General features: G+C 38.7%; 1 protein-coding gene across 10 annotated transcripts in view; it reads right to left on the minus strand.

Moving 5' to 3' along the window:
• Positions 1 to 15,711, minus strand: part of HIPK1 (homeodomain interacting protein kinase 1) — a 52,749-nt gene that overhangs the window by 6,904 nt on the left and 30,134 nt on the right. For 4 of the 10 annotated variants that reach the window (XM_082685003.1, XM_082685008.1, XM_082685001.1 and 1 more), the window contains exons 5-15: positions 15,554 to 15,640; positions 14,466 to 14,650; positions 13,993 to 14,155; positions 12,855 to 13,080; positions 11,790 to 11,903; positions 8,981 to 9,102; positions 7,970 to 8,104; positions 5,213 to 5,355; positions 4,622 to 4,804; positions 3,342 to 3,548; positions 1,131 to 1,372 (exon numbers count right to left, since the gene is read on the minus strand). In XM_082685003.1, the coding sequence (XP_082541129.1) occupies positions 1,131 to 1,372; positions 3,342 to 3,548; positions 4,622 to 4,804; positions 5,213 to 5,355; positions 7,970 to 8,104; positions 8,981 to 9,102; positions 11,790 to 11,903; positions 12,855 to 13,080; positions 13,993 to 14,155; positions 14,466 to 14,650; positions 15,554 to 15,640 (1,807 nt within the window). The remainder of the gene's footprint in view (positions 1 to 1,130; positions 1,373 to 3,341; positions 3,549 to 4,621; positions 4,805 to 5,212; positions 5,356 to 7,969; positions 8,105 to 8,980; positions 9,103 to 11,789; positions 11,904 to 12,854; positions 13,081 to 13,992; positions 14,156 to 14,465; positions 14,651 to 15,553; positions 15,641 to 15,711) is intronic. The other 6 variants (XM_082685002.1, XM_082685005.1, XM_082685006.1 and 3 more) reach the window with 3 other exon arrangements.

Consider the following 15,711-nt stretch of genomic DNA (forward strand, 5'->3'; position numbering starts at 1 on the left):
ATTTTGTTTCCTCTGTAGTCCTACTAGGAAAACGGAATCATTTATTCAATGATTTGTGGAGTAGCCTCTATTCTTTGGACCCAACAGTGGACAGAGCTTCTAACAACACTGTTCAGTAGCCTGGTATCAGAAAGTTCTGCCTTGTCTTCAATGGGACAGCTACCCACTTCTGGGGGGGGAGGGGAGGGGACCATACTGAAGCTTAACACAATATCCTAAAATCAGAATCCTGTTCATGTCTCTGGCAGTAACACAATTCAAAGTAAAACACTAATTTACGTTAAGTACAGCACAGAAGCTATACTGACACCAAAAATTCATGCTTCCCTCCTTTGGTGTACAGAGTTGCCACTGGAAAACGGCTGCCTAGATAAGGACTCCGTTTCCTGGGCCCCCCAACCTCCAGGTGGGGCCATGGGGTTAGTATACACTGTTTCCAGGGCTTAAGAGCTAAAGCAATGTGTGTCCCTCCTCCAAACTCTTCCCTCTTCTCATCAGAGGCTGAGGATTCCTGGGCTCTGATCCTTGACTCCCTGCAGGCCCACCAACCAGGAGCACTAGCACTGGGAAGTCATGTGACTGAGAAGCAAACTTCTATTATGTCAAGCCCTGGAGATCTGCTGCTTGTTACTACAGCTAGCATCACCCGGTAACTGAACCAGCAAGCCTAAGCCCAGCATCTAACAGGAAAAAGATGGAGGAAGCTAGGTTGATAAATAAAACCACAAAGTATCACTGCTATGACACCGGGTAAGAAAAGATCTGAGTACACACTGTTTAAAAAAAAAAAAAAAGAAAAAATCAGTTCCTTTTTACTCTGGATTATCAAATTTGAATCACCTGTGACAAAAAAATTTGCCTGCTGATTCTCCCGGCTATACAACAGCTCTTGTCTGTGTTCTCCCATCAAAAGTGAGTACATTTCTGAGACTACAAATTCATCACTATGTTTACCTGAACAAAATAAACAAAGTAAGATAAACGGATCGCCAAAAATATTTTCACACCCCAAGGAACTGATTTCTGAATTAAAGAACTGGTCGCTACCATTGGCATAAGTAGATTAAAGCAACACATTTCAGGATACAAACAGCGACAGAGAATTCCCATGCGGCTGTGAGGATGCTCACCTGAGGCTGGGGCTGCCCCAGTGCAGTCACCGAGCTGAGTTTTCAGTGGAGGTACAATGATGGTGCGGGTGCCGGTGCCATCCCCCGCGACTCTGCCAGGCCCCTCCACCAGGGGTCCACTGTTGCCCCGGAGAGCACTCAGGGTATCAGTGGAATATGGGCTGCTCAAGGAAGAGTCAGAGTCTGGAGAATCATTGACAGTGACATAACTGATGACGTTAGACCTTGCCTTCAGGCCAGAGCTGAGGAGAAGAAAATATGTGAAAATTCAGCCCACTTTTAGCAATGTTTCTTTGATGATCATTGTTTCTCCCAGGACGATAATGGCAACAGAGTAACACGAGCAGCAGCAGACTTCTGAGCTCTTATTCTGCATTAGGCACTATTCTCACCCTCCACATAGGTCTCACTAAATCCTCACAACACTTCTTTGAAGTAGTTACTATAATCCCCTTTTTGCAGATGAGGAAACTGAAGCACAGAGAGATTAAGACACTCAGCCAAGGTCACACAAGTGGTAAGTGGTGAAGACAGGATTCAAGCTGGCACAGAATGCTGCCAGATACACAGCTCTAACAACTCTTCCACGTGGCTGCTCAGCCATTTCCACTCACGGTTATTTCTATAGTATTCTTTGTATCATCCTGCTAAACTACATTAATGATTCCTTAGATGTCTAAACAAACTTCTCACCATATTTTTTTTTTTTAAATGTTCCTTCATAAACTGAACTCCACCTGCCTAACTTTAATTTTTCCTCATTTTTTTAAGAAACTTGGCTCTAGGGACGCCTGGGTGGCTCAGTTGGTTAAGCAGCTGCCTTCGGCTCAGGTCATGATCCCAGCGTCCTGGGATCGAGTCCCACATCGGGCTCCTTGCTCCGCAGGGAGCCTGCTTCTCCCTCTGCCTCTGCTTTCCACTCTGCCTTCCACTCTGTCTGCCTGTGCTCGCTCTCGCTCGCTCTCTCTCTCTGACAAATAAATAAATAAATAAATCTTAAAAAAAAAAAAAAAGAAAGAAAAAGAAACTTGGCTCTAGTCAAAGAAATCCTGCTGGTTACACATTTTTTGCCACTCCATAGTCATTTTTCCTCACTGGAAAGTTTACCTTTTCTCTTCCCCAAATCAGTTCAGAAACCACTTTCAATGCTTAGTTTCAAGTCTACATCCCATTTGTAAATACCATTTTGTAACTGTAAATATCATTTGTAAATACCTCTTTTGAGGTACTTCATTCTAAATCTGCTCTTTCAGGTCATTAAACTTCATTCATATGTAACTCTGCAAAGTCTTCTCAGTTACTGTCATGTGTGAACCCTACCTCCCCAGGTAAACGTGGTGTTATTCCCTCTTCTTTATGCCTAGCACTGAAGGCCCAATAAGCATACAACACAGAACAATCGAAGCAACTGACTATGTTCCCACTAAGAGAGTATACACTCTCTCTTGGTTAACTGCCCAGTTAAGAACTTGGATTAAGGTGCTGAAATAAGAGGAAATTATCTGGTACTGACATTCCTCAACTTTCAGACCACAAAGCAGGAGAAAGAAAGTAGCCCTATTTCAAGTTGCACCTCTTCCAAAGTGGCCTTTGCAGATTAAGAATTTACAAATAGGGGCGCCTGGGTGGCTCAGTGGGTTAAAGCCTCTGCCTTCAGCTCAGGTCATGATCCCAGGGTCCTGGGATCGAGCCCCGCATCGGGCTCTCTGCTCAGCAGGGAGCCTGCTTCTTCTCTCTCTCTTTCTCTGCCTGCCTCTCTGCCTACTTGTGATCTTGTCTGTCAAATAAATAAAATCTTTAAAAAAAAAAAAGAAGAATTTACAAATAACCTCATATCTACTGACTTTTCTAATTAACTGTTGTTTATGTGCTCTGCTATGGCATCTGTTTTCAGACCCTAAAGGTCCTTAAAGGCAGGGAATCATGTCCATGGTATAATGTGCATTCCAAACCAAAGCAGCTAAATATTAAGCGACTTAATATTCCCCTTCCAGCTAACGTATCTGAATAGAAGGATTTACCATGATGATCAGTCATGGAAACTGGAGTGTTCTGACTCACACATCCAAGACCACACTTCCAAAATACCAATTTTTAGTCCTTCCTCTCATAGCCCAAATTGGACCACTTGTCTGAAACCAAGGGTCTAAGGCTAAGGGTCTTAGTCACTCCTGCCTTCAACTGGATCAGGGAGCCATTCACCTATCTTACCTATTGGGCTTGTACTTATTGTCTTCTTCCTCATCGGTGTCACTGCGGATGGTGATGACACTCACAGGAGGGCTGGGAGTATCTGGAATGATGATTGGCTGATGCTGATCTGGGACAGGGACTAGGGAATTATAAGAAGATGTGGTACGGAGAGGACTGCTCCCAACGAGAGAATAGACTTGAGAAGGCAGAACATCCAGCGAAGACCTGTAGAAAAAGGCCAGAAGAAACACTGTTAAGTCCCTGGCCCCCCAAATTATCTACCTTTTCCCCAGAACTCTTTCCAACTTGTTCTTTAACTCCTTTTCACCTAATCATTAATTCAATACACTTGACTATAGAAGTTCCAATAAAAATTAAACAAAACCACTCTAAAAGAGGATTTCCATCAGAGCCAAGAACCCTAAAATACAATGTAAATTTTATTTTTGTATGCCCTTTATTCCATAGTTAAATTTCCCAATGTAACGTGGGCAGAAAAATAAAAACATTGGCATAAAAGAGGGCCTCCGAAGGGGCACGTGCACCCGAATGTTTATAGCATGTCCACAATAACCAAACTATAGAAAGAACCTAGATGTCCATCAACTGATGAATGGATAAAGATGATGTGGGGTGTGTGTGTGTGTGTGTGCGCAATGGAATACTATGCAGCCATCAAAAGAAATGAAATCTTGCCATTTGCAACGATGTGGATGGAACTAGAGGGTATTATGCTTAGTGAAATAAGTCAGTCAGAGAAAGGCAACTATCATATGATCTCCATGATATGAAGAAGTGGAGATGCAACACAGGAGATTTGGGGGGTAGGAAAAGAATAAATGAAACAAGACGGGATCGGGAGGGAGACAAACCATAAGAGACTCTTAACGTCACAAAACAAACTGATGGGAGTTGGGGGGCTGGGGGTAGGGAGAGGGTGGTGGGGTGATGGACATTAGGGAGGGTATGTGCTATGGTGAGTGCTGTGAAGTGTGTAAACCTGGTGATTCACAGACCTGTGCCCCTGGGGCTAATAATACATTATATGTTTATAAAAAAAAAAATCATATAAAAAGAAAAAAAAAGAGAGCCTGGATTCAAAGTGGCAGCAGAGAGAAAGGATTTGCATAAGGAGGACACACCTGGTATGCATGCCCAAGTGAAAAGGTTATCTCTTCCTCAATTTGGCAGCTACTCGCTGCTTCTCACCAAAAAGGTCTATACCACAGCCCTTTAAATGCTGGCGACGTCTATCTCAAAATTGGCACTTTTAACTACCAACTCTAACAAAGACTTACTTAGAAGAGACTGGAGCAGATTGCTTATTCTTCTTAGAAGGGAGAGAACTGGATTGTGGTTGTCTGACAACATGGGCAACACCAACATTCAGGGGCTGAGCAGTGGCCAGCGTCACGTGGTTAGTCAGCAAGGAGGGCTGCTGCATGATAGTGCTGTACTGGTTGCCATGAGAGTGGGCATTCCTGCACCAACAGAAAGACACAGAGAAGACTGAATGCCTAAACCCTGGGAAATTAGGACCAGATAGGTATTAAAAGCAATTAAGACAATCAAATAGAGCTGCATTTTATTTTTTAAATTGGGCACCTGGATGACAAAGCCTTGGTTTTCATTGCATGGTTTCTAAATGCATGACTTTCAATCTTAAGTAAATGATTCCTGATCTCAGAACCTATGTTTTCCTATATTCTAAGTTTCTCATTACTCCATCTCCTAGCCCGAAAAGGGTTCTTTTCTTAAAGAATCTGAAAAAGAGATACATCTCTCCTTTCCTTTATTTTCTTCCTAGGAATCTGACCAAATCATTAAGGACTCCTACCCTAAGGGAGCTGCCCTTGCAGATCTCCCAGAGAGGAACACAGGGTACTTGCCTCCAGTCTGTGAGCTGCTGGCCACTGCCCATGGCCTCTGGAATGACTGCTGTGGGTTGGACAGAGTTGTGCAGAGCTACCCCAGGCAACTGTTGCCAAGTTGAAGGCAGGAGAATTTGTTGGGTTCCTCCAGGCCAAGCCTGCTGTAAGGAAACACACACAAAAAAGATCCCGACTTGACTCATTCTTGGCTTTTTCTTTTGTTTTTTAGATGAAAGAAAAATTCATATTGTAAAAGAAGTTGCTTGTAGATTGTTAACTTGCAGAGATCAAAAAAGAAAAGTCAGAGGGGCTCAAGGTTACAAGTCTTATGAATAGGGAAAGAGAACATACTGCTTTCTCTGGGCCACCTCTGTAACATGACCACCAGGGTATTAAAGAAAAGAAGATCCCTGTGGTTAAGAGTTTCTCTATTATAATGTGGAATCAAAGAGTCTGAAAAGTTCAGAGGTAAGCTCTGGTTAAATGATGGAATATAATTTTTGCAAGAATTCTAAAAATACACCTAGAAAGAGTTAAGACAGCTCCCTTGAGATTAAAAATAGGAATTTTAAAATTTAAGTGCCAATCAGTTAAGACATCAGGTCAATTCAACCCATAAAACAAAGGGGAGAATTATGCCTTTTTAAAAGGGTAGAACTTCAAACATGAAGCCAGATGTGAATGACCAAAGGCCAAAATCCTTTGGCAAACAAGCATATGCCAGAAACAGAAAGCCAACTTCATCATATATAGCCATATGAGAGCATTAAATAAGGCAGTAAGTAAAATATTTCCAAAACAGATGCAGGGAGCACCATATTTTGTTTTTAATAGTTACCTAAAATATACTGTTTAACATATCCTTTATAAAAATATACTTCAACATAAAAACTAATCACTACAAGAAAATACATCATTTCTGGTTTTTAACAAGCATTTGCAATAGACAGCAACAAATATGTTTTCTAAACTTCTTACAGAAATTCTGGCATTTTTAAAAAAATGGGAACAGATTTGAAAGTTTCCTTTTTAAACTTTAAAATTCTACAGTACAATCACCTACAATGCTAGGGTACATATGGTTCTTTCTTAAATTTCAAACTGCAAGGCCATCAACACACTGTTTTAAAAATATTTCTGCAAGTAACAGATCCACTTGTTACAAATACCGGTTCCAAACAAGAAGCCTTCAAAGCAGAGAAACTGCAAACACGTCTGCTACCATAAGCAGAATTTAAAACAAAATAAAACAAAACAAAAAATAAGAGAAGTATGTTAAGTCACACCATGCGTCTTTCCATAAGCCAACACCTGCACAAGACAAAGCATGTAGTTTAATACAGAGCAAGAAATAACATTCCAACGTGAGGCAGAAATCTGGCGTTCCAAGCGACGAACTGTTTTGACAGAGGAAGAACAAAAATATGCAAAGCTTAGCAAATGACTAGAGCAAACTTAAGAGAAGCAGCAAAGGAGAGTATCAACTAACATTCTCAAAACTATAGGTGAGCAAGTTAGAACCAGGGCCTGGATCAATCAAATTGGAAATATATCTGACTCCCTTGCACTCAGGTTTTATGCTCATGATATAATTAATATGGAGGTGACAAAGGCTTTTAAACTATAAACCAAGCAAATTCCGACAACCAAAGTATGTTTCTGGAAGTGTTTACACTCACACAGAGTCCTTGAGAAACAACAAAGGAAATTTAAAAGCCCCTTCACAAAAGATGCAGATAATCAGTATTCAGTAGTATCAATAGGTTTTCAAATGCTTACCTAGCTTTAAATTTCAAATAATAAAATGCTGGATGTCCAATAAACAATTCTAACTCCCCCGAATAAATCAAAACACATCCAAAGACCACTCTGAAGGATACAAATGCTGAAATACACCTTGAAGTCCTACTTATTTTTCCTATCTCTAAGCCCCATACTACTGCATTTGCTGCTGCATTTAGTGACTGTTCCCCAGGACTTTTAGTCACAAAGGTATTGTATTAGCATAAGAGTTTTCAGCCATATTTTCATCTCTGTATAAAGACCTATTTGTTAAGTCATTAATTTCTCCATAAACCCCTAAAAATGAGTTTATATTTAATCACAACCAACAAATGAAATATGATCTAAAAAAATTCTACAGGGAACATCTTTAAATGGAAGATACCAGCTGCCACTGATCATGAGTGGCAAAGAGAGTTATCTTCATACGTTCATAGAAGAAACGTTAACTGATAAAGCAATAAATTAGGAGCATCTTAAACATTTCTACACGCACAAAATTTTTAGAAGCTTAAAACAGCAAATAAAGAAGGAAGCTAACTTGCCAAGGAGTTCAAATTTTGGCCATCCGGATACCTGCAGCAAAGCCAAACTAAAGGCCATTTCCTTTATTCTCAAGGATCAGAGGGTAAAAGAGCAAAAAACAGATACAGTGTTGAAGCTCTTCTGAGGCTACACCAAGTGCTTTTATCACACTAGGCTGGCAAAGAAGAATAAAGGGATCTGGTTCCTTACAGAGCCACTCTGAGTATCAGAATCAAACAGTGCTTCAGCAAATGTTGGGGAGGAAAACAATGAGACATTAAAGATGTAGCAAGAACACAGCCACAAGATGGCACATGCTTCCATGCCCTCTGCAAAGACTAAGTTAAATTTTTTTTTTTTTTAAATGAGAAAACCAGAAGAAAACAGAACAAAAACAAGCAGGAAAAAATAAAAAAGAAAGAAACCAAAGAAACTCCGTTAGTAACACAATCAAGTGAGGGGAATTACCAGTACAGCGGCAGTCTGTTCAACCAGCGCCGGCCGGCCGGCTGCGCAGCTCAGAGTAAAGGGCACCGCATACTGCGGTGCGATGGTGGCTACTTGAGGGTGGAGAGTTGCTACCATTAGTGGTGTACAGCTTCCCTGCAACGTAGATCAGGCAGATGAGTGAAACAGACACGGAGGCAGGTTATCTGGATTCAGAAGGGTTCTCATTCCCCCCAAGATATTACCAACAAGCAGTCATTTCGTATCACCTAAATGCACGTACAAACACAACTTGCCCCTTCAACTCTGCACAGCATCAGCCTACTAGGTCAAATGTCAAGGGCCTAAAGCAATCAAGTACAGGAATCCTTCTTGGGCCAGATTCAGAGGATCGGTTCTACAAAACTCAGGTAACAAAGGCATGTATTAATAATTTCTCTTCTTCCTACTCCCAAGAGAAGAGTTTTTGGACTTCCACATTTCTTCTGTGTATTGGGACACAAATATTTACACATAGAATTGAAAATACAGTATCTGTTGCTTATGTAAGTCTTTCATGATGTTCTTGCCCATCTTAGTTGCATGTCCCATGGCAGGTAGAAAATTTTAAGGCTTCCTATAGCTCAAACACACAGAGTGAAGGAATGTAACACTTGTGAAGAGGCATCCTGATCTGATGCAGCCTCTCTGCCATGATGTCATTCTGAAAGAGCGAGCAAAGTGGCCACTGAAGGGAACAAAAGGGCAACACTTTATCTTTAGAATCAAAATGTTACTCCATGTGTATAAAAAAATAACTACATCCCACAAAGTCGGAGTGAATTTACTCAAAACACAGCTTCTCAGGGTCAGGGTATTTATCCCTGTAAGTCTAAGGAAGACACTGTCAGAGTTGCAACAGTGTTAGGAATCATTCCTCTAAAGCTGTCTCCATTTACGTCCACTGAATCATAACCAAGAAAGATCTGACAGTCAAAGCAAATACCATCCTCGAGGACAAACACGGAGTGTCCGAGCTGCCGTGGCTGTTACCTGCGTCAGCACTCCCGACTGGATCTGCAGTGGCTGCGCAGCTGGCGCCTGGGGTACAATCGGCACGGCGTTATCCATCCTCACAGGGAATCCAGAGTGTTTTGTTGTTGCTTGTAGTCCAGCTGCAGAAAACACCACCACAGTTAAAGTGCTGTGCGAGGTCTGCACCTTGTTTGGGTCTTTCTTGTTTTTAGCTTTTCTGTTCAAATAATCCACCACCCAGGTTAGTACTAGACACATAAGACAAAGGAGTTTCATAGAAGTCTAGAGGGCTAAGAAAAGGGAGACTGGTTTGGCTCTTTCAGGTTAAATTCATGGGCAGATGTTTGATACAAAAAGGGATGGTTTAAGGGAATTAAAGAAATTTTTTTTTTGTCCTACAACACTTAAAACTAACACCCATTCCATTCCCATTAACAGCACACGCAAAAGCAAACAAACAAAAAACTACACTTATTAGGCTACATTCACCTTTTAATCCATTCGGGGGAAAAAATCTGGATTTTTTACATGTAATCTATTAAAAGTGAAGACTTAAAATAATTGTAACTTTTGGTTAGTTATGACTCTAAGTTAAGAAAAAAATTATCATTATTTATCATCTAAGTTAGAGAATATTTTAAGATGTTTTACCCTACTCCTCAAAAAATTCACAAATTAGTTATATATTCGATCTTTAACTAGTATATGAACTGAAGAAATTATAACTCGGGATAAAAATATTTGAAAAGTAGATATTTGCGTTTACAGAAACACTTTTTTTTTTACTTATTTTAGGAATCTGCCTTTGCCTTTGACAGCTTTCTAATAAGGCTCTTTTACAACTAATGCATAGCTAAGAAAATCAATAACTTTTGTTGCCTTGCTTTGGGCACAAATGCTGAATGAATATTTCTTATTCTGGGGAAAAAAGGGGCTCAGGACAGTTCTCCCTTTAGCCAAGAGTTGAAAAGAGAGACTTCAAAGCTTTCTTTTAAACCTGCCCTATCAAAACTGTCAATGTGGAGAATTTAAGTTTCTATTATCTACTAACAGAAGTTTCTCTAATTCACTAATGCCTGAGTTTGGTGAAGTGGGAACACAAACATATTATTTTAATTAGAATACTTCTTCAGTGACACCTTCTAAGCTACCAACGACTAACTTCTCTTAATATTACTATAGAGACACCAAATAAGCGTAACTCCTAAACTCTAATACTGTGGTTTTCAGCAAGTCTTACAATTTTCCATTTCAGTGATTTACAAGTATTTTAGCAGTAAGATGTCACACTGGAAAACACAATCCACAAATACGCAAAGTAAGAGAAACTAGTAAGATCAGAAATAAAACACCAGAATAATACCTTTTTTAAAAAGTGCTACTTATATAAAAATAAAAGGTAACAAATCCAGATATCCAGATTAGAAAAAAAAAATCTGCTAGCTGTTCTTCATAAGGCAATGCTATCTAGTAAGATAGCTAAGCAACATCAAAATTCTTGTCTAAATTCCCAGGACATATGGCCAACATTACTGTGATAGCCTCCCAGAAATGGGCAGGAACAAAGGGCAAAGGGAGGCAAAATTTAGGAAGAAATGTTCATGACATTCACCTTTAAGTTTCAGGATAATGAAGTAAAAGGGACAAAATTACAAAATAATAGTCATCATTGAGCAAAATGTGTACCTAATTTTGGTCAACTGGAATAGTACAGAAAGCAATATTTGGAGTACTAACCTAAAAATGCAACTAAATAACCATCAGATTGCTTTCATAATTTAGGTTAAACCACAGCAGTTAAGCTAGTTTCAAACTTGCTTCTTCAGAAAACTACAAGTGAAAACCAAGAATTAACAAAAGGCAACGCTTTTGGACGGTTCTCCCTGAACTCTGAACTAAGAAATTACTCAAGTTTTGGTTTTTGTTTTGTTTTGTTTTTGTTGAATACAACCCATTAAATAAAAAACCATGGAAGTATGGAAAGAACTATTTAATTGATGAGGGTCAATTTTCCTCTAAGTATAGTATTTTGCAAAAAAGCAGATAGTGAAAGAAAAAAAGACAACCTGGAATACAGGACTGCTAGGAAAAAACCAGCATATGGCTGGGCCGGCAAACCACCTGACAACCTTTACAGCTGAGTTTAAATGCTAAGAGGAGGTACAGCATATTTCAAAACCCCACTGCCTAGGTTCAAGTCCCAATTTTACCACTAGCTAGTTATTAAGACTTTGGGCAGATGAAAGAATCAGGTTCAATTTTCTCATCTTTAACGGGACATATTGACATTAGGCATAATGACATTACCTACTTTCTAGGATTGTTTGCGGAGGATGAATTAATACAAGTACAAATAGAACATTATCTGGCATGTAGTAATACTTATCAGCTATTTTCATCCTCATTACCTTAAGTTAAAAACTCCCTTTTGTTTGGAAATTTTGTAATTTGCTCTAGCTCCTCAGGTTATTTGGACTTCCTAAATAGAAAAAAATTTCCAAAACTTATACTTACCTAGTTAAAGCAAAAGGAGTTACACCACTTTCCCCCTCTATATCGAGTCTACATTTTTTTTTTAATTCAGGGAATCAAAAAGTTCTGCCTCGTCTCATAAATACCATCTGAGAAGCAGCAGAAGACTTCAGAGGCTCACATCTGAAAACTGTTCCTGTGAGACTCACTTTGGAAAAGGTGAAGGGGAGGAGGGTGGCTAGTTTGCTAATTTCAGTAGAAGAATCACTCAACATATGACAACCCAAAGAATAGAATTTACTATCATGTAGTATACCAGAAAATTATTTGGAAGTTAGGCTAAATTTGCATTTACGGGTTTGGAATCTGCTCCTCCGCTCTCCCTGGTTTACATCGCTATCGCTCTCCTGTCCTCCCGGTAATCTCTCAGTCTCCCCTAGCCCCTCTTTTCCTTCTGCTTGCTCCGACTCTGTCAGAAACCAAACAAACAAGAGAGTCACAGTCAATAAGTAACTAAAGTTAAAAGATAAAAATGCTACCTGCTTCTACTATGACAAGACTGAATCCTGGTTTATTACCACGGAGTACAGTCAATGACTTCCTGTTGGGAAAGTCAAGTGTGCTAAGAAAATATCCTTAAATAATTTAACCTTTTAACTGGCTCACCATATCAATAAACACATTTCCCATATTTCAGAAAAAAAGGAACTGGATGGAATGAATTACAGAACAACAATGAAAACAATGAGGAAGGATGGGAATGTGAAATTTTAAATCTTATTGCAATGCATGGGGTCAGAGCCTCTTTCTTCAGCTATTCTGTTCCTCTGTTTATAGGAGGAAGAGTATGATTCATAAGCTGAAGCAGATAATCTAAATGTACTCCCCACAAGTATCTCAGCTTGTAGAATTTTTCAGTTCAATAAATAATAATCTTTATTTCTGAATGTAATTCATGAGGTTATATATTCTTAGGCATAATTTTTACATTTTAGGATAAAATTACCTTTTATTTGAAATATTAATTTTATTTAATAATGGAATGATAAAGGAAGTAAGATTCGATATAGAATTTCTGTTTACAACAAATTTCTTCAAGCTTAGTATTTCTGCATATTGAGAGAAACATACTTAAACAAGATATAGGACAGTGGCACAAGGTCTCAGTGGGCAAGAAATTGTTATCACAGCAGTTCAAATACGAAAAGTTAATTGAACTCCCATAATGTGTCAGACAGTATCAAAATTAAATAAATAACCAATGTAAAAAGGGTAAATCTTCATATTCAGAAACAGAGTTTAAACTTGTCAGAGATCAAAACTGAACAACTAGATACCTACTAAGGAACTGCGTAAAGCAAGATCTGGGGGGGGGGGGGTCTGATATGAAACTATTCGATACAGTAGTTTCCCCACTTACTCTGAAAAGCAGGTGGACATACTATAAATGTTTGTTGGAACGGATCTGTCTGAGTGCAAATTTGGGTGGTTCCAGGCTGCAAGGACACGCCCTGCTGGGCAACTCCAGGAACTGGTGCTGCAGACGATGGATACAAAGCCGACTGGTAGTTTAGCAATGAGACATCTGAATTAGCCAGGGAAAGAGTAGCAGCTGCTGCAGTAGAACTGGAAGCTAGAACACTGGCCTAAAAACAAAAGAATAATAGTTGTATATGGACATAAAGCAGAAATAACAGTATTTTTACATATGTAGAATCTAGCCAGAAAAACTTAAAGTTTTAAAATGTAGTAGTAACTGTCCCTGAAATAACTCTCTGCTTAGGAAATTTTCCCAGTCTCTAAATTTAAGGCATACTATAAGGTTGAATAAGAAAACACAGAATCAAAAACAGTCCTGTACTAAGGACAGCCTCAGATAAACCCTTATCTCTTCTCTCTGTACAAAAAGTTGCTGGGTGTGAGATACCACCAAATCACACTTTAAAAGAAATTAGGAAGCTCACATCTTCAGTAACAAATACAAATATCACTGTTTGGCAAACAAATGCAAAATTACTCTTAAAGTTAACTATTGGAAACCCCAAACTGAACTCATAGAAACTCTGAGCAAACTGGCGGTTGCCAGGGACAGGGCAGCAGGTGGGAGAGAAAGTGAGTGGAGGAAATCAAAGGCAAACTGTAAACCTGCAGTTACAAAATGAATGAGTTCTGAGGATCTAATGTACAGTAGAGAAAAAAAATATTGGAAATACCCTTCAACACACTGTAATGAGAAATATAAAATCTTTCTAACAGAGAAAGTCAGTGACTAAAATCAGTACAACTAACAGCAGTAAGTAGTACAACAGCTATGGTCCACTTATGAAACTAGGAGAAAACTATAAGAACGTGAATTAGGCCTTTGTATTTAGTTTTTGGTGACACATTACTGGTAAGTGTCATGTCCACCTGGTTTTCCATCACTTTCGCCATGCAGGAAATTCGTTCAGAAATAACAAGATCACCAAAGCAAAGACTGGTTTCTTTATCTCAACCTGTACTCTTAACTAGTTCCTATCCCTATTAGGTTCGAATTTCCAAAATCATTTACTGAATACCTGATTGTGCACTGTATTAAGCTGGTTGCTGAAGCTCATGGTTAGATTTGTGCTTGTATTTGGGGCAACGTGAGTAGTGAAGGGACTCTTGATCTGACTCACTGTATCATACATGTGAACCCTCCGCTTGCAGATCTCCATGTTCTGAAAACAGGACTTAACACTGAAAAGAAAGATTAAAGATTCAGTAAAATGTATGCTAAGATTTAAAAAGGTAACAAAAATTCAAGATGAATACGGATCAAAATTTTAACCCAACTTATATTTAGATAAAATGAATCAAGAGTTTTTATAACTGTAAAGAGAAAAAACAGACATCTTATTTTTAATCTCATGATTTTTCAATGAGAAAGGCAAGCATCAGTGAGCCACATATGCAAGTACTAAGGCCGCTGCTCGTGATCGCTCTGTTTAACTGTAAGATGGTAACAACACAGGACCACATCATGGTAAGTGCCCCAGACCATACTCACTGATTGCTATGTGGAAAATCCAGAAGGTGGGTCATTGTCACAAACTGATGGTTAAGAGTTTTCAGAGGAGTAATTCTCTTATCTGCATCAATTGTTAGCATTTTTTTTAACAGATCAATATATTCTCTTCGATCCGCCTTCTCTGCCAACATATCTGTTCCCTCCAAGTCTGTGGACATATTTACCTTACGGGAAAAATTTAGAAATATCACACTTCATCATTTAACCTCTGATTGATACTAAGCATATGCATAATACATAGATAGATAGATCGATAAATAGATATAGATCTCAAGAGAAAAACCTGAGGAAATTCATTTTATTACAGAAAAATATTTTAACAAGTGAAAACTCGGGGCGCCTGGGTGGCTCAGTGGGTTAAGCCGCTGCCTTCAGCTCAGGTCATGATCTTAGGGTCCTGAGATCGAGTCCCATATCGGGCTCTCTGCTCAGCAGGGAGCCTGCTTCCCTCTCTCTCTCTCTCTGCCTGCCTCTCTACCTACTTGTGATCGCTCTCTGTCAAATAAATAAATAAAATTTAAAAAAAAAAAAAAAAAAAAAAACAAGTGAAAACTCTTCTTATACTAAATAAAATCTTCAGTTTGATAGAGTGTGTTGGTAGAATAAAGCTGAATGAATCTTTTCATTCAAAATTTGGACAAACAAATGAAAGCAATTATTATTACTTAAAAATTCCTATTGTTGAAAAGATTAAATGACATAATAAATATGAAGTGTTTAAACAGAATTTGGAACACAATATGCACTCAACTAATGTTAGCTCTTATGTATTTTTTTAGCAGAGAAAATGGACAGTAAAGAAATCTTCAAAAACAGTATTTCAAAATACTGACAGGCAAAGAGATCAGTTAAGCAAAAGCAAGGGAGAACATGTAATTCCAAAAGTATCTTGGTTAGGACTCAAATGTTCTTTTAATACATGGCAGAATATTAATGAACTTCTATCTCTAAAAAATGAAAATGTACTAGAAGATAACAGATCAAATCTATCTTTAATATAATTAATCAATGGAAGTGTGTCTCTGAGATACGGAAATATCTGGCTTCCTGAAACTTTCTATACTCACCTGAGCCATGTCATCTAAACAATTAAAAATGTACTTTCGAGCTTCTTTTGATTTGATTCCAGTCTCCAATTCATGTTCTTCCGGTGTCTATAAAATACAGATTAAAAAAAAAAAATTCCATCTGTACGTTATTTTCACATTTTGTTCAAATTAAAGTC

The sequence above is a fragment of the Mustela nivalis genome (assembly GCF_964662115.1).
Source record: "Mustela nivalis genome assembly, chromosome: 10".
NCBI lineage: Eukaryota > Metazoa > Chordata > Mammalia > Carnivora > Mustelidae > Mustela > Mustela nivalis.